The 19,279-nt window shown below is 44.6% G+C and overlaps 1 protein-coding gene across 4 annotated transcripts in view; it reads right to left on the bottom strand.

The window, feature by feature from the left end:
- REEP3 (receptor accessory protein 3) overlaps positions 1 to 4,289 on the bottom strand; it is a 76,113-nt gene extending 71,824 nt beyond the window's left edge. The window contains exon 1 of one of the 4 annotated variants that reach the window (XM_065551900.1): positions 4,051 to 4,289. In XM_065551900.1, the coding sequence (XP_065407972.1) occupies positions 4,051 to 4,082 (32 nt within the window). In that variant the 5' untranslated portion in view covers positions 4,083 to 4,289. The remainder of the gene's footprint in view (positions 1 to 4,050) is intronic. The other 3 variants (XM_065551899.1, XM_065551897.1, XM_005294324.5) reach the window with 3 other exon arrangements.
- Positions 4,290 to 19,279: the final 14,990 nt, after the last annotated feature.

The raw sequence follows: 19,279 nt of genomic DNA, 5'->3' as shown, positions 1-19,279 counted from the left end.
GAGACACTGGATATAGCCACTTTGTCAGGGCTTTGCAGCTAGGAAATGTGGCAAGCAGAGTATGGAGGGGTCTAAGACGTGTACTTTTAAACATCTCCCCTTCTCCCAGCAAAGACAAAAATTATCTGAGCCTCTCAAGGAGAGTAGATAAAGAGCAGAACCACACTAGATACTGCCTCAGTTCTCCCCTTCCTCCCCATAAAAATCTGAAAAGTGGGGATGACAACCTGCTTCTTTCACAGGCTGCTGTAGTACTAATTTACTTTTAAGTCTCTGAATGAGAGAAGTGCCAAGTACAACATTCAGTCATTTTGAATGACATAATGCCCAGCTTTATCATTATGGGCCACATGTCATAATTACAAACTGAGGCTCTCAGCCATGGTTATTCTAGGATTGTTACTTTCAACAATACATTAAACTACTACATGAGATGGCTGACTCTGCTTTTATACCCATTGAAGTTCTTATCAAACATTATATGTGACCTAATGCAGTAACTGAAATAAATGGAAGCAGGTGACTGCATACTTATGTACACATCCTAATGTCAAATGCATAGCTATGACTGTAGCATTAAGTAAGTGATGTAAACATTGATTAGCAATATCTTTGACTACAACAGTTGTTTGCAAACTGGGTAAGTTGACTAAAGATTTTTCTGGACTTATTTGAGCATCCGCTATCAAGACTGAACAGTTAGTTTGGGGCTTTGTTCAGTGAAGTTTGTTAAAACAAAAAGCTTAAGTTACAGGGACAATTGTCAAAATCCAAAATGAGGACAAGACAGCAGCAGAGAAATAAGCTTAACAACATGGGAATGATTTCCTTACAACAAATAAAAAGTTTACAGCCTCAGCTTCATGACTATTACTGTAAATAGTTTACAGCAGAAACAGCAAAAAATATCAGCTTCATGACAGAAAAGCATTTTCTCTAAAATGGATAGAGATTATTAAGCAGTTTAGGTCAGAGTGTAGGCGTTTTCATTACAATATAGCAGTCAATATTTGAATACATAAAAGGCCTAACATTTTTCACTTTTAGAATTTATCCTCTTCAGTGCCATCTTACTGGTGGCATTGAGAGCATCCACAGGAAAGCTAGTACACCAGCACATCTTCTTCACATTTGTTTCCTCATCTTTTATGGCCATACACTCACTCAGCACCCCTCCCACCCTCTACTCCAACACCTATTTTCTCTTGGTGCAGCCAGGGAAGGACTATGGGACATGCTAAACCCAGATTTCCAGTGCCAGGGTAGAACGCAGCCTGGATAGCGCAGGCAGAGATACCATGCAGCTCTACAGGCTCCAGCACCCCCCGGCTCTCTGCAGAAAGGCCCAACATCCAGACTGCAGTGCCGCTCCCTGCTGCTTCCCTGTCCACAGCTTCCCCTCCCAGTCCACAGCACTGGGACACTGCCAGGGGCTCCCCAGTTGGGCAAGGATTGGGCACCTCAGTCCATTATTGCCTGAGAGAGAAGAAGGTCACTGGCCACACGCAGGTTTGCAGGAACGCAGCCAGGAAAGAAAGCACTGAGGTTGGATGGACCTCTCCCTGAGGTCTCTGGGATAGTCGCAGTGCTTCCTTCCTTAGTTGCAACCTAACATATCTGCCTACAACTGGGGTCTATCTTCCAAAAAAAAAAAAAAAAGTTGTCTATATGCAGCATGTCAGTTGCTAATATCTGAATAACATTATAGTCAATCAGATAGGATTGGTTCTCAGGAAAGTGCTGCTGATAACCAAAAGACGCCTTGTCAGGATTGGTAGCATCCCTTGTATTTTATTCTTGTGACAAGTTTCTCTGGTGAGTATTTTTTTTAAGTGTTTCTAATAAGCATTTTGAACCCTGTGAAATGCAAGAAGTCCCATTGTAGTTGTTCCTAAAAATTCTATACCATTCATCTTCATTAAAACTGTTACTGAACAAGAGTTTTAAACAGTTAACTTGCTTGTTTTTTTAAAGAAGCACATGCTATGGAAATGTAGCTATTAATTAATACAATAATTATGTTTAAGCTACATGCCTATTGTATACTCTAATAAAGGGGGAGAAAGGAAAATGGCTAATCGCATTGTAAGAGAAGCTCTGGTATCTCACAAAGCTACTCTTGGGTTAGTATGTACATATATGAATTGTGGTCAGGGAACCAGTTGTCCTCATAAATTCAGCAGATATAGCTTACACAATTATGATTTTTAGCAAAGTCTGAAGGTGTAATGTTATAAACTAATTCGTAGCTAAAACCCCACCCTGTCACACAGGTGTGCCAGTTGGGCTAAATACTCCATCATCTATGTAGTCTCCCTACTACAATCAAATTGTTACATGCAAATTAGCTGTAAAGTCAATGTGGTGATTAGTTTAGTTACCCATCTCTGATATCACAATGGTCTAGGACGCTTGAAGCATTGATACTTGAGTACCCCCACACAAGTCAAAATGGCTGATGTTTAAATTGTAGGATAACAAACTTCAAAACCCAGTGAGGATTGTTGAAAATATCACCAGGTTCAAAGAGCCCTGAACCATGCTTATAGCTCTGTCCATCACTTCACACTCACTCAGACTTTACAAGTATCAGAGTGGCAATCCTGGAATCTTATTCCAGATACCTATTGGCCAGAGGCATGGCAAGGCTGCCCAGAGGATTCAGGGGGCCTGAGGTCTTCAGCGGCGGGGGGCCCCCGCCACCGAATTGCCGCCGAAGACCCGGCACTTCGGCAGCGGGTCCCGGGGCGGGAGGACCCCACCACCACCTAATTGCAGCCGAAGACCCGGAGCGGAAGAAGCTCCGGGGGCCCGGGCCCCGCGAGAGTTTTCCGGGGCCCCCAGAGCAAGTGAAGGACCCCGCTCCAGGGGCCCCAAAAAACTCTCGTGGGGGGCCCTGTGGGGCCCAGGGCAAATTGCCCTACTTGCCACCCCCCCCCCCAGGGCAGCCCTGAGGCATGGTTGAGTCTCTCCCCAACTCCCTATTACAGCAACTTTTTAAATTTTAAGCACCAGCAATCTGGTTGCATTTTGGTTTAGGTGGAGCCCATCCTTCCTGTATAAGCTCCCCCTTTCCCAAAAGTTTCCCCAGTTCCTAATAAATCTAGACTCCTCCTCCCTACACCATCATCTCATCCACACAGTGAGACCCTGCAGATCTGTCTGTCTAACTGGCCTTGCATGTGGAACTGGAAGCATTTCAGAGAATGCTATCATGGAGACCCTGGACTTCAATCTCTTACCTAGCAGCCTTAATTTGGTCTCCAGGACCTCTCTCTTATCCTTCCCTATGTCACTGGTACCTACATGTACCACAACCACCAGCTTCTCCCCAGCACTACACATAAGCCTATCTAGATGTCTTGAGAGATCTGCAACCTTTGCACCTGGCATGCAAATCACCATGCACTTCTCCCAGTCATCGCATACCCAGCTATCTATGTTTCTAATGATAGAATTGCCCATTACTAATACCAGTCTCTTCCTAATAACTGGAGTTCCCTCCCCCAGAGAGGGATGGAAACATTTCCATAGGTTACTAAGCCGCTGGAAGGATACGCAGACAAAGGTCAAGCCCATACACAAACAAAGCAGGCTGCCCGAGGGCACAGGAATCTGGCTCAGGCTGTCACACTGGGAGCAGGGAGCCCTCTGGAGACACAGCCCTGGGGACCCATTCCCCAGGACTCGGCTCCCCACCCACCAAGCCATCTAGTTACCGCAGGAATGTCAAATGTCAGCAACCAGACAAGGGGCCAAACCGGGGACACCAGGCCATAAGTGCCACCCGCTGCCACGGGCCCAGGAGCAGAGGGGCCACCGGGCGGCACTTCGGCTGCACAGGACGGCCTTCGCATCCCACCTTGATGCCACTAAGGAGACGCTAACAACACCCCCCGGGGCGCACAGCTGAACCGCACCCCCCCCCCCCCCCCGCCAGCTGCGCAGGGGCCTCGGCAGGATCGCGATGGGCACCGGCCCCCGACCCCTCCCCACACAAAAAAGGAAACACCTGGGCTCTCGAGCACGGTCCCCCCAGGAGTCACTTACACAACCGCTCGGGAAATCATCCACGACACCATCTCGGCCGAGGCAGCTGCCGCCTCTCGCCACCAACGGCAGCGGGACTCCAGAGCCCAGAGCCCGGCACTGAATGGCTCCACTCCCCCTACTCCTTCCTTCCTGGCCCTGCAGCCCCGCCCACTCCACTCCGAGCCTCGGAACAGGCCACGCCTCTAAGCCGTGATTGGCTGCAGCACAAGGTGCTGCCCCTACGCTAGTTAGGTTGCGCAGGCGCTGTGCTCACGTCCGAGGGCCCTTGATATAGCGAGCGCATGCGCCTAGCTCTCTCGGGGCGGGGCTGGGTCTCTTCTGGCTTTAGCCTGCGGAGGTTCCCACCAAGACTGGGGGGTAACAGCTCTTCGGCCTGCCTGGCCGGCGTCTGGAACCCCGCACTGTTCAGCGGGCGGCTGGCACCTCGGGTTTGCTCATTTGTCTTTACAGACCCCAGCACGGAACAGAGCCGCTGGAGACAGGGCCACGTGGGGGAGGGGATCAGTCTTTCTCCAAGGAATGCAGATACAACAGCAGCTACCTTATAGTCCCAGTGAAGGGGTCCTGGTTGGAGGAGTGGGAGGCAAGTCTAATCAAAGACTAATAACAGGCATCTCCAGCTACCTGCCTGTGAACTGGCCAAGTGTCACCACAGGGCAAACTTAAAACTGATTTTTTTCAACACCATAAATTACTTCTCCAGCTAGCCAGTTCTAGTGCAAGAAAGGACAGGCTAGTAACGATTTAACTCAGCTATGATGACTCAACCATCGAGTTATAGCACAAACTAGCTAATTCCTCTTTAACATAGTGTTAGACTGAGACATAAAATGCACACACAAGTGAGATTATTTCAGCTTGTCGGGAAGAAGCCTAAAACTATCTGAAGGGCTCCTGTAGTACCAAGGAGCAATTGAGGACATAGAGAGGACAAAGGAGCTAAATCACTTCCTTGCATCAGTCTTCAAAGGATAAAGATATCTACCCCACTGTGACCCTTTTTCAGGTAATAAAGGGGAGGTACTGTCACAAAATAGACATGTCAAAACAGGGAGGGTGCTGGAACAAACTCATGAAACAGCAAAGTCACCAGCTGTTAATCCAAGAGGATTTCAAGTAAGCCTAAAATGTAGGCCACTGAGTTTAGCTTTAGTACTAGCAAAGTTGGCTGAAACAGTAAATTATTAAAAAAAACAAAAAAACTATATGATAGGCCCTGTAGTGGGGCGGCCTGGCTTCCAGGCGCCCCAGGAAGCGATGAGCCAGAACAGCCGCAAGGGGCGGAACAGGAAGTATAAAGGCCAGGCCACAGCGCTCAGTAGCTGGCCGGCAGCGGGAGAGGACAGACGTTGGTGCCCGAGCTCCTGCAGACCTGAGCCTGCCGAGAGCCCGGTACCCCGAGGAGGACTGGCCGAGCCTGCCGAGAGCCCGGTACCCCGAGGAGCGGCCTGAGCTTCCCCCTGCCGAGGGCCCAGAGGGAGGGACAAACCTACCTGGTGCTCGGGGCCCGGAGGAGCCCATGATCTGGGACCCAGCAGACGGAACTCAGGAGGAGCAGGTACCCATGGAGGAGGAGATGGGAAGTGGCCCGGGGATAGCAGACCCCGAACCCATGTCAGTGTGTTGCAGTCAGGATCCCCACTGACTGCGCAGCAGACGAACTGCTGCGGATAGGGCCCCGGGCTGGAACACAGTGGAGCGGGTGGGCCTGTGTTCCCCCCTGCCACCCCGCGCCGGGTGGCAGTCTCTCCTCCTCCTTGTTCAAGGGGCCTGGGCCACTGATTGACTATTGGTTTGCTGCCCCGCCCTGACCCTGGGCTCTAGAACTGTTAATTGTGTGCTCAGCCCTTGCCCAAGGGGCCTGGGCTCTAGAACTGTTAATTGTGTGCTCAGCCCCTGCCCAAGGGGCCTGGGCTCTAGAACTGTTAATTGTGTGCTCAGCCCCTGCCCAAGGGGCCTGGGCTCTAGAACTGTCAATTGTGTGCTCAGCCCCTGCCCAAGGGGCCTGGGCTCAGAACTGTCAATTGTGTGCTCAGCCCCTGCCCAAGGGGCCTGGGCTCTAGAACTGTCAATTGTGTGCTCAGCCCCTGCCCAAGGGGCCTGGGCTCTAGAACTGTCAATTGTGTGCTCAGCCCCTGCCCAAGGGGCCTGGGCTCTAGAACTGTCAATTGTGTGCTCAGCCCCTGCCCAAGGGGCCTGGGCTCTAGAACTGTCAATTGTGTGCTCAGCCCCTGCCCAAGGGGCCTGGGCTCTAGAACTGTCAATTGTGTGCTTAGCCCCTGCCCAAAGGTCGGGGCCCTAACTGTTATTCGCTTTGTAGCGGGGCGGCCTGGCTTCCAGGCGCCCCAGGAAGGGACGAGCCCCACCCCAGAACTACTACAGGCCCTAACAATTACAGTTCCTGTAAAAGAAAATCGTACCTCCAGTCAACATGCTCAAATAATTGTAGTAATTAAAATAGTGCAGTGGGGTCCAAACTTTTCCTGTTATGCCCCCCCCCGTTACCACTAATGGAATCTGTCCGTGCCCCCTCTACCCCCACCTTTACTGCACAGCCAAGGCTTCCTCAGCAGAGGAACTTGGGGCAGAACTGGGGATGGGGGAGAAGCTGAGGCTAGAGGTAGAGCTGCCCTGGGGACAGAGAAGGAATGAAGGCAGAGTTGGGCAGGGGATGGAGCAGAGCTGGGACCAGAGATGCGTGTCGCTCCCTCCCCGCCCACCATGGGGGCTGGCCCCAACCTTCCCACATGCCCCCCCAAATGTTCCTCCCACAGTTTGGGGATCACCTAAATAATGGATGAAGAAAAATTGATTGACATTAGGCTTTTCATAAAGCGTTTAACAATATCTTTTTTTAGGGACTATAAGGAATCCAGGAGTACTGGAATGAGATGCAATATACAATCAGATTAGAAACTGACTAAGAAACAAAAGTCATAGGTAGGAGTAAAAGGTAAATTTTTCACCAGGACAAAGGTTAATAGTACAATGCTTCTAGGTACAAAGGGTGGTGTTTATTCATGATGTGGAAAAAGGTGTCAAACAGTGAGGTGACAACATTTGCAGATGACATTTAAGTCAATCAAGACTAGGAAAGACTGAGGAACTTCAGTAAAACGTAATCCTAAATGAAAGGACAGCACAATAGCAGATGGAAGACCAAGGACACGGTAGGCCCATTACTCAATGAGGGGGGAAAATAACAGAAAATGTGGAAATGGCTTAATGACTTCTTTGTTTCAGTTTTCACCAAGAAGGTTGGTGGTGATTGGATGTCTAACATAGTGAATATCAGTTAAAATGAGGTAGGCTCAGAGGCTAAAATAGGAAAAGAACAAGTTAAAAATTACTTAGACAAGTTAGATGTCTTCAAGTCACCAGGGCCTGATGAAATGCATCCTAGAATACTCAAGGAGCTGACTGAGGAGATATCTGAGCCATTAGCGATTATCTTTGAAAAGTCATGGAAGATGGGAGAGATTCCAGAAGATTGGAAAAGGACAAATATGGTGCCCATCTATACAAAGAGAAATAAGGACAACCCGGGGAATTACAGACCAGTCAGCTTAACTTCTGTACCTGGAAAGATAGTGGAGCAAATAATTAAGCAATCAATTTGCAAACATCTAGAAGATAATAAGGTGATCAGTAACAGTCATCATGGCTTTGCCAAGAACAAATAGTGTCAAACCAACCTGATAGCTTTCTTTGACAGGGTAACAAGCCTTGTGGATAGGGGGGAAGTGGTAGATGTGGTATATCTTCATTTTAGTAAAGCTTTTTATACTGTCTCACATGATGATCTCATAAACCAACTAGGGAAATGCATCCTAGATGGAGCTACTATAAGGTGAGGGCAAAACTGGTTGGAAAACCATTCCCAGAGAGTAGTTATCAGTGGTTCACAGTCATGCTGGAAGGACATAACGAGTGGGGTCCTGCAGGGATCAGTTCTGGGTCGGGTTCTGTTCAATATTTTCATCAATGATTTAGATAATGGTATAGAGTATATACTTATAAAGTGTGCGGACAATACCAAGTTGGGAGGGGTTGCTTTGGAGGATAGGATTAAAATTCAAAATGATCTGGACAAACCGGAGAAATGGTCTGAAGTAAATAGGATGAAATTCGATAAGGACAAACGCAAAGTACTCCACTTAGGAAGGAACAATCAGTTGCACACAAACAAAATGGGAAATGACTGCCTAAGAAGGAATACTGCGGAAAGGGATCTGGGGGGTCATAGTGGACCATAAGCTAAATATGAATCAACAGTGTAACACTAGCAAAAAAAGCAAACATCATTCTCGGATGTATTAGCAGGAGTGTAAGCAAGACAGGAGAAGTAATTCTTCCGCTCTACTCCGTAGTGATTAGGCCTCAACTGGAATTTTGTGTCCAGTTCTGAGCGCCACTTTTCAGGAAAGATGTAAACAAATTGGAGAAAGTCCAGAGAAGAGCAACAAAAATGATTAAAGGTCTAGAAAACATGACCAATGAGTGAAGATTGCAATCCATCCCATCATTCAGATCACTAATGAAGATGTTGAACAAAACTTGCCCCAGGATGGTCCTGGGCACTCCGCTTGTGTTGGGGCTGACCACAAGTTACCTTGGGCTGATGTTACAGAATGGTTTGGGGGGAGCTAGTAGTGAACTGGCTTTGACTGGATAAATAAACAAAGAGATAAGCAAGGCCCAAGGCTGTGAAGTGTGGGAATAAAAAACAGCATTGTTTCCTGCCAGAGCCTGCTTGTGGGTGAATACGCCCCCCCCCACCTTAGAAGGAGATGATGATTAAAGACAGCTATGCAAATTGCTTTAGATGAACAGTCTCATATGCAGACCCTGGCCTTGCGGGTGACCAGGAATTCCCCACGCTGGAGCAGTGCCTGCTACGAGCCCGCAGGGACAAGGCTGGAGGGTCTGGGACTGCCCATAGCAGAAGAAGCGTAAGCATTGATTCTTGCTTGCTTGAAAGCACGTATTTAGTAATGTGTGAAGGCTGGGAAGCTTATTATACTTTTGCAATAAAACCGGTTATACTTATGCACCTGGTGTGGCTTCATTGAGGTGTATCCAAGCCCCCTCCCCTTTGGCTCAACAGCTTGATACTGGCTGCCAACTAGACATCGAGCCGTTGATCACTACCCGTTGAGCCCGACGATCTAGCCAGCTTTCTATCCACCAGATAGTCTATTTATCCAATCCATACTTCTTTAACTTGGTGGCAAGAATACTGTGGGAGACCGTATCAAAAGCTTTGCTAAAATCAAGATATATCATGTCCATCGCTTTCCCCATATCCACAGAGCCAGTTAGCTCATCATAGAAGGCAATCAGGTTGGTCAGGCATGATTTGCCCTTGGTGAATCCATGTTGACTGTTCCTGATCACCTTCCTCTCCTCCAAGTGCTTCAAAATGGATTCTTTGAGGACCTGCTCCACAATTTTTCCAGAGACTGAGGTAAGGACTTTGGGATTAAAAACTATGGTGGTTACAGAATAAAAGGTCAATTTAAACTGTAACTCAGGATTGCAAGGGATAACTTGCACAAAAAAGGGGATAGAGGAATGTGGTTGTTGAATCATTTAACATACTGCCTCTGAAACTAATCTTTTTAAACGGTCTTACCCAGATAGGATTCTTCTAGAAACATGCATGAAATGAAAGCAGCAATCTAGCCCTTCATTTATACACACTTCAAATAAGGAAACATCTCCAGTGTTGCAGTGAACAAGGCAGACTTCAACAGTGAAGTTTCAAGATATAAGAAGTTATGGGAAGATTAAAATTTAGGCTCCAGTTCTGTAAACTGTTCTGTGCAAGCAGAGTCTTGTGCCCCCATTTGCTTCAATGGAGTTCTGTAGGATTTTGCATCATCCAGCGTATAATGCAGGATTGGGGGCTTAAGTTCCCAGCACTTATGTTGAACTAATATACAATATCACTCCTTACTGCAAGCAAGGTATTTGATAACATCTCACAAAGATCCCTCCCCAAAAGAGTTAAACATTATTGTACTTACTGTTAGATGTAACTATATTCAGTGATTCCGTAGGTTGCATACTACATTTTATTTCATACAATCACTGTGTGGTTAAGAGGGATAACTATTCTTTAACAAAAGGACTACTACCCCCCCTCACACCACCACCCATAACCTTTTCTGCAGAAAAGGATTTATTTTGCATTTGTTCCCATGGAAACACTGTCCCCAGTGGAAAGCAGAATTTACATTTAAAGACATTTTTAAAGGTAAAGGCAGATCACAGTTAAATGTAATTTCTCTTAAGATAATATTTTATTTTGTAGGATGTTTGAGTCTCAAGACAGATAATATATTACAACAGGACTAGTAATTTAAGTCATATAGGAAGACAAATATAAAGAAACAATAGAAGATTCCCAATACAATATTTTAATTCACATAAGAGAGAGATGACACCATATTTTGGAAAAATAAGAAGCAAGTTGGCAATGAAATCTATTTTATGTATCACCTCCAAACTTTTTGATGGTCTTCTTTTTGTCTTAGGATTTCAAGTTTAATAGAACAAACAAACAGAACAAATCCCACACAACTTTGGCCATCTCATTATGAAAAAACTTTTCACAAATCCAAGATATCAAACATTCCCTTTTCATAGCTAAGAGTTTTTAATAACACTGGTCTACAATTTTTGGGAAGTCGTCTGCTTCAGAGATAAAATGTGCTATTTATTATCTATTTTGATGTGCTGAATTCAAATATGACAATTAAAACAACTGGCTACTGTTTCTAAGATATTTAAGTTTTTACATTTTATGTCTATGTATATTGTGTAGATAGTAGAGTTTTAATCATAAATTGTAAACCTAGGTCTTTTCATGTGTTTATGGTTGCTTTACATGATAATATTTCACCTGTCCTGTTTAAAAAATCAGCTTTAAAAGTCAGCAAAAGGGTTATATAAATAAAATTTATTATGAAACAATAGGCAAAAAACTATTATGTACATAGTTTAGTCCTATTCAGTGTCTACTCGGCGCTTCTTGGCTTGTCTCTTGTATTCATTAAATGGAGCATCTCTTATCACTGTCCAGCAATAGTCTGCAAGCATTGATGGGCTCCATTTGCCCTGATAGCGTTTCTCCATTGTTGCAATGTCCTGGTGAAATCGCTCGCCGTGCTCGTCGCTCACTGCTCTGCAGTTCGGTGGAAAAAAATCTAGATGAGAGTGCAAAAAATCTATCTTCAGTGACATGTTGAAACCAAGGCTTTTGTATCCCTTGAGGAGGTTTTCCACCAACAACCTGTAGTTGTCTGCCTTGTTGTTTCCGAGACAATTTATTGCCACTAACTGGAAGGCTTTCCGTGCCGTCTTTTCCTTGCCACGCAGTGCATGGTCAAATGCATCATCTCAAAGAAGTTCACAAATCTGAGGAGCAACAAAGACACCTTCCTTTATCTTAGCTTCACTTAACCTTGGAAATTTTCAACGTAGGTACTTGAAAGCTGCTTGTGTTTTGTCAATGGCCTTGACAAAGTTCTTCATTAGACCCAGCTTGATGTGTAAGGGTGGTAACAAAATCTTCCTTGATTCAACAAGTGGTGGATGCTGAGCACTTTTCCTCCCAGGCTCCAATGACTGTCGGAGTGGCCAGTCTTTCTTGATGCAGTGGGAATCTCTTGCACGATTATCCAAATTCGCAGAGAAAACAGCAGTACTTTGTGTATCCAGCCTGCAGACCAAGCAAGAGAGCAACAACCTTCAAATCGCCACAAAGCTGCCACTGATGTTGGTCATAGTTTATGCACCTCAAAAGTTGTTACATGTTGTCATAGGTTTCCTTCATATGGACTGCATGACCAACTGGAATTGATGGCAAAACATTGCCATTATGCAGTAAAACAGCTTTAAGACTCGTCTTTGATGAATCAATGAACCGTCTCCACTCATCTGGATCATGAACGATGTTGAGGGCTGCCATCACACCATCGATGTTGTTGCAGGCTACAAGATCACCTTCCATGAAGAAGAATGGGACAAGATCCTTTTGACGGTCACGGAAACATCACCTGCCAGGAGATTCCACTGCTGTAGTCTGGAGCCCAACAGCTCTGCCTTACTCTTGGGTAGTTCCAAATCCCTGAAAAGGTCATTCAGTTCACCTTGTGTTATGAGGTGTGGTTCAGAGGAGGAGGATGGGAGAAAATGTGGGGTCCTGTGACATTGATGGTTCAGGACCACAAGTTTCATCCTCTTCCTCTTCCTCTTCCTCGTCTGACTCAAGTGAGAAAGATTCTGGTCCATCAGGAACCGGCAGTCCTTCTCCGTGGGGTACTGGGCGTATAGCTGATGGAATGTTTGGATAATGCACAGTCCACTTTTTCTTCTTTGACACACCTTTCCCAACTGGAGGCACCATGCAGAAGTAACAATCGCTGGTATGATCTGTTGGCTCTCTCCAAATCATTGGCACTGCAAATAGGGTGACCAGACAGCAAGTGTGAAAAATTGGGACGGGGGTGGGGGGTAATAGGAGCCTATATAAGAAAAAGACCCAAAAATCGGGACTGTCCCTATAAAATCGGGACATCTGGTCACCCTAACTGCAAAAGGCATAGATTTCCTTTTCCTGTTCAACCACTGGCGAAGATTTGTTGCACAAGTGTTGCAGCATATGTGTGGGGCCCACCTCTTGTCCTGATCTCCAATTTTGCAGCCAAAATAAAGGTGATAGGCTTTCTTAACCATAGTGGTTATACTGCGCTTTTGTGATGCAAAAGTCACTTCACCACAAACATAGCAGAAGTTATCTGCACTGTTCACACAAGTACGAGGCATCTCTGCTCACTTTGGCTAAACAGAAATGTGTCTCTTTGCAAAATCAAACACTGACAAATAAGAGAGCACGACACTGTATGCTCGTATGAGCTGATATAGGGCAATTTGTTCAGCAGAGTGATGTAAGCTTCGTTATGATTGCATCATCCATGACTTCTAGGAATAACATGATGCAATGCATATCCTGTATGACGCAATACCAGCTTCAGATTGCATCATTCATTGTTTTGCCTAAAAAGCAAGTACTGTCCAAACCCAGTCACAGATTTAGTCATAGATCCAGCCAAAGATGTATTTTAGTCATTTCTGGTTTAAATTGAGATCCCTTCCCTTAATAACTCACTTATCCTCCGCCATTCCCAAGTCAAGGGTCGTATATACTGACCCAATAGCAGATCTTGAAAACTAGAGCCAATCAACAATTTTAAGCATCATTTTTGTTCTCAGTGACCCAGAATTAGTAAAGTTTGACTACATTTATTTGAGAAGCATTTTGAGCAGTGTAACAGTATGTTTTAACTGTATTTTGATAACCCCTTTTATCGACTGCTTGCACTTGCTTTTCTTGGTCTCACTTGTAGAGTGCTTTAAATATATGAACATTAATGATTAATCCTCAACATCCTTTTGAGGTGGGCAAAATGTTTTCCCCATTTCACAGCTGGGGAGACAGACATTAAGTGACATGAAGAAGGCTATTTATTGAGTTTTTGGCAAGGCCTGAATTGTCACTCAGGAATTCTTGGATTTCAGTTTCCTTGACTGTTCTGTTTTTCATATTATATCAATAGAATACAAGATCTCATGCAAAATCTACATGTTGTATCTATTTACAGTGGTTTCTGTAATAACTTTCTTCCTGCATTTTCTTCTATTCATAGAAGCAAATTTAGGCCGTGATCTGCACTTGGGCAGACTTATGTTCATGAAGAGCCCCAATGACTTAAAGGGACTTCACTCATTGCAAGATCTGACCTGGAGGTGCTACCAGATATTTTGTTGAAGTACAGCAGCTGATGCTTTTTGCGGAAGTGTGATTCCCAACTGTGACATTTCTTGCTATGATACTGTGTTCTTACATGATATCACATCCCATTATAGAATCAGTCTATAACTGTGATAACTGGTAATTAGCATGGCTATGTTTTATAGTTAGAGATAGAACAACGAAAGCATAGCTTGGGCTCTAGGAGCCCACAATATATTTATAGAAATATAGTAACATGATACCAGCAGTTTTCCTAAAACAAAACAATCAGGGATACATTTTCCTCTTCCTATTTGTCATATGGCACATTCGTACAGTTGGGGTATTATTTGATTTTGTAAGTACTTACTAGTTTGGATATAGGGAGATTACAGTGTTACCAGTTCTCATGATTTTAATTACAAGTCTCAATATGTTTAATGTTTTTCTTTAAGCCCCAACTCCTAATGTCATTATGTAAAAATCTCAGCTTGCAGTTAAAGAGATTTTTAGCCTGCATGGCTGCAGAGAAAAGCTTGAAAATATGAGCCCTAAAGTCTCAAAAATTAAAAAGATGATAAGACTAGCTAGAATTTGTTATTTTTAAAAATCTTATAATTTTTAAACGAATTTCATGAGGTTTTAGGGCCTGCAACAATCTTTGAATACTTATGGTTGGCAATACTGAGTAAACTGTTTAAAAACAGTTTCTTTATATTTGGCAGAGCTAATACCAGTCAGCTCTGTGTTCTTGGGGAACCAGGGTACAGTATCCAGCCTGACTCATGAAAGACACGCGTCCCCCACTCCACCCCACCCGCCAGCCTCTGCTTAAACCAAAACCCAGCAGAGGAAAAAACTTGCTGAGAGCAGTGAAGGGTGTTGGGAGACACACCTAGGCCCCTCCTGACAAGGGTGACAAAATTAAGACATCTCCATTAGCATACAGAATGGAGACCACAGACAATTTCCCTAGCCTCATCTGCATGAAAGATGGGACAGGGAGACATCTCAATTTACATACAGAATGGAGAACAGAGAACTGCACTGAACTCTGGGACCAGAAAAAGCAGGGAAGCACTGCATCCTGGGAATCTCTGCTCCAGATGCTAATGAACCTAGGCCTGCACACACCAAGCTCAGCAGTTATCAGATCTTGATTGATATCCAAAATACTGAAGCAGTCTAGTTGCATTGTGAGCTCTCTGGAAGAAAACACCACCCATAGCCAAGAGTGATCAGCTCCAATTGTCTAGCCTAAAGAAAACCCTTGATTCATCAGCTTACCTATAAACAAATCTAGTGTTCTCCCTTGAACCATTGTATTTTCTCTACAAAAATCCCTACTCACCCTCTAGTCAGGGTTCTGATGCTTAGATCCAAATTATGTATCAGTTCCACTGGACTCCATATTCTCCTGACTGATCGTGCTGGGGGCTCTGCCTGTCTCCTGCCCTCAGGATCCTGAGCTACCACCATCACCTGGGAACCCCGACCACTTCAAGCATCAGAGAGCGGTGAGATCCCCTTCTCTTTCTCTCTCTGTTTTTTCTACCTTAGGTTTTAACCTTTAATAATGTATGTTATGTTGGTTTAGCCTTCCTTGTGTAGTTATCACTATTATTCAATAAATAACTTTTATGGTTAAGTTGGTTGCTTCTCTCTCTCTTGCTGAACTTTACTCGTTTGTGTTTTTAGCTTCCCCCATTCACTACAGCAACGCTTCTTTTACCTAAGCTAAAGATCCCTGCAGCGCCCAAAATACTGTGGGGTTTGCTAATCAAGTAGGTTACTGCCAGTACAATTGTGTTGTGAGAGTGGGGATAGGGACGTGCTGAATCTGGGACGCATAAGGGTAACAGCTTGAAAGTGCTGCTTGACCCAGTCCATGGAGCCCAGGGGCATATAAGGAGAGGCAGCTTGAAAGTGCTGCTTCATCCAGCCCAGTGAGTCCAGAGGCATATAAGGGGTCAGCTTGACAATGCTGATTGACCCGGTCTGCTCAGACTTGCTCTGTTAATGAATGTATGGGTGGTTGCGTGTTCATCTGGTTCTGGGCCTGGAGAAACCCAGCCCTAGGGAACCTAGGTCCTGCAGGATAGTTCCATTGGGAGGGGACTTGCATAACGGGGAAGTAGAGCTCCATATGAAAACGCAAGTGACACAAGCAGTACATTTTGTGACAGACCCAGACCAGTGGGGTACAGGAGTCTGGTAGAGGGCAAATATACCGGTCACTGGATGAGTAGTTTTCTGTTCCCTGAGTGACCAGAGAAGGGGCTGCACTAGAGTAAACAGGAACCTGCTAGAACCAGGTAAGGCAGGCAGGCTAATTAGGATACCTGGAGCCAATTAAGAAGAAGCTGCTAGAATCAATTAAGGCAGGCTAATCAGTGCACCTGGATTTTAAAATGAGCTCACTTCAGTTTGTAGTGTAAGTGTGAGGAGCTGGGAGCAAGAGGCGCAAGGAGCTGAGAGTGAGAGGGTGTGCTGCTGGAGGACTGAGGAGCACAAGCGTTATCAGACACCAGGAGGAAGGTCCTGTGGTGAGAATAAGGAAGGTGTTTGGAGGAGGCCATGGGGAAGTAGCCCAGGGAGTTGTAGCGGTCATGCAGATGTTACAGGAGGCACTATAGACAGCTGCAGTCCACAGGGCCCTGGGCTGGAACCCGGAGTAGAGGGCAGGCCCGGGTTCCCCCCAAACCTCCCAATTGACCTGGACTGTGGGTTCTTCCAGAGGGGAAGGTCTCTGGGCTGTTCCCCAACCCACGTGGTGAATCTTGGAGGCAAGAAAATCTGCCAATAAGCGCAGGACCCACCAAGATAGAGGAGGAACTTTGTCACAATAGATAAAATTACAGAATTCCCTTCCCCAGAAGAGTAACCCGAATAAATGAGCATACCCCAAAGTAATGGGCAAATCTGGTAACTGAGTCAAACAACAGTAGCTCTAAAGGGATGCTGGGAAAAATTACCTGTAAGAGAGTAATCCTGAATTAGTGCGTTAGGATCAGAGAGCCATTTAAGAAGGTGCGCAGGTTTTTTGGGAGTGGTTCAGGAAAGAAAGTTAGCTCTCCTAACCTCCAGTACTGTGCTTTAACCACAAGATCATCTTTCACGTTACAGTACTGAAAGAAACACAAAGCAACAATAGCCTACCATCTGGAATTAAATCCTAATTTGAAATAAAAAAAATTTTATTAACCCAGGACTAGTTTGTTTTGAGTGCAACATAATGGAATATAAGGAGCACCACTTGTGAGTTTTCAATAGGGTATCTCATGCAGAAGTTGATCTAATTGTAAGCACAAAAATTAAAACAGTACCCACCATACTTTAAAAATGTAACATACTGTTTAGCACTTCTGTTACTTAGAAGCTTTTATCTTAACAGCTTAATCCCTAATTATGGATAAATCATTTTGTCAGTTTTAAAGACTAGTTCATACTAAGGTAGGGTGACCAGACAGCAAGTGGGGAAAAATCAGGACAGCGGGTGGAGGGTAATAGGAGCCTATAGAAGAAAAAGACCCAAAAATCGGGACTGTCCCTGTAAAATCGGGACATCTGGTCACCCTATACTAAGGCTGAAATGGGATTAAGTTCCCTTCCCCTTTCTTAGGCTTTATCTACTGAAACTTTGTTGGCAAAATTTTTGTCATTCAGGGGTTTTAAACATCCCCCACCCCCGAATGACAAAAGTTTTACAAAAGAAAAGCACCGGTGTGAACAGCGATTTGTTGGCAGGAGTGCTCTAACAGCAGCTACACTGTGTGCCTTTTAGCGGCACAGCTGTTGTAGCACAACTGTGTTGCTAAAAGGTGCATAGTATAGACAAAGCCTTAGTGGACATGGAAGAAAAAGTTTCCGGAGTTCCTTTCTTACAGGGAAATTTATCTGGAAAGGAAGGGGAAAGTTCAGGGTTGCTCATTTTCAAGCCTATAATTATGGTTGCAAAATCTTATGGCTATACTGTCTTATTGCTTCCATTTGGAATTGTTAGAGGACTTCTGGGAGTGTAGCCCCTGAGTGTGTGGGAGGATGAAGAGCTTCTCCTTTCCCTACTTGTTGAAAATGTTTTAAAATACTAACTGTAAAGCAGTAGTGCTACATCCAGACCACCCAATACTTCAGTAGTGCTTGGCTATACATCTAGGCTGTAGGTTCTGTGGGATGGGAGTGGCTTTTACGTCCAGCCTCTCTCTCATTGTTGTTTCTACATTTTGGTAGTCTGCATTACAAGCTAGAAGGACCCTGCATTGCCTTTAAAAACTAAATCTTGTACAAGGAATAGGAATTTCTCCTATACATGCAAAATAAGGGGATGTGCTTTTTTCCAAGGCCAGGTGAAGCTGGGGTTAGAAAAGAGACTCCTTTAGGGCTGTTTGCAATGATGACAGATAATATATTTGAAATTACTGCATGTTGCCAGCAAACAAAACTCCTTGATACGTAACATGGGAGATACTTGCTCTGGCTGCAGAGAAGTATGGCTCAATGAGGCCAGCCTCAGTCACATAGCCTTGTACTGTTTGCTTTTCTGAGTCGAGAAACACTAGAGCTGGAAACTCGCTGGGTGCGGGTATTTGGGCAAGGGAGGGCCCTGTGGCTGGGCTCTTGGGGGTGGAGGTTTGGGTGTATTTGCTGAGGGGGTCCGTAGCTGGACTTGGTGGGAGGGGTTGTGGGTGTCTGGCCCCCTGTCTGGGCTCTGTAGGGTGGAGGGGGCACAGAAACTGGAACTGGATTGTCATAGGGGTTTCTTTAACTCTCTACTCCTGAGGGAATTTTTGTGTATGTCTGTATTGTTACAGACAGACTTGCTGACAGGTATTTTGACATAAATTACTACACTAATTGAAACTGGTGTGATTATGTAGTGTTATTTTGACAAAATAAAAATTGCAGAATTTTAAAATATTGTGTGCAGAATTTTTAATTTTTTGGTGCAGAATGCCCTGAGTACCCTTTGTTCATCCAGGGTCATATTAGCTAGTTCTTTTTGCCCTGGCATCACTTTAGGAGCTCATGTTCAATTGTTTGTTCAATATGACTCCTAAATCTTTTTCAGAGTAACTGTTTTCCAGGATTATGTCCCCAATTCTGTAGGTATGGCCTGCATTCTTTGGCCCAGATCCAGAAGGGGACCCAGCAATTAACTAAAAAAATTAATCACAATTAAAAAAATGAATCTCAATTAATCACAGTTTTAATCGCACTGTTAAACAATAGAATGCCAATTGAAGTTAATTAAATATTTTTGGATGTTTTTCTACATTTTCAAATATATTGATTTCAGTTACAACATAGAATACAAAGTTTACACTTCTCACTTTATATTACTTTTGATTACAAATATTTGCATTATAAAAATGACAAACAAAGGAAATAGTATTTTTCAATTTACTTAAGACAAGTATTGTAGTGCAA

This window comes from Chrysemys picta, chromosome 7 (genome assembly GCF_011386835.1).
Source record: "Chrysemys picta bellii isolate R12L10 chromosome 7, ASM1138683v2, whole genome shotgun sequence".
Lineage (NCBI taxonomy): Eukaryota > Metazoa > Chordata > Testudines > Emydidae > Chrysemys > Chrysemys picta.
The sequence above is the reverse complement of the archived record's forward strand: the minus strand, read 5'-3'. Positions and strand labels throughout refer to the sequence as shown.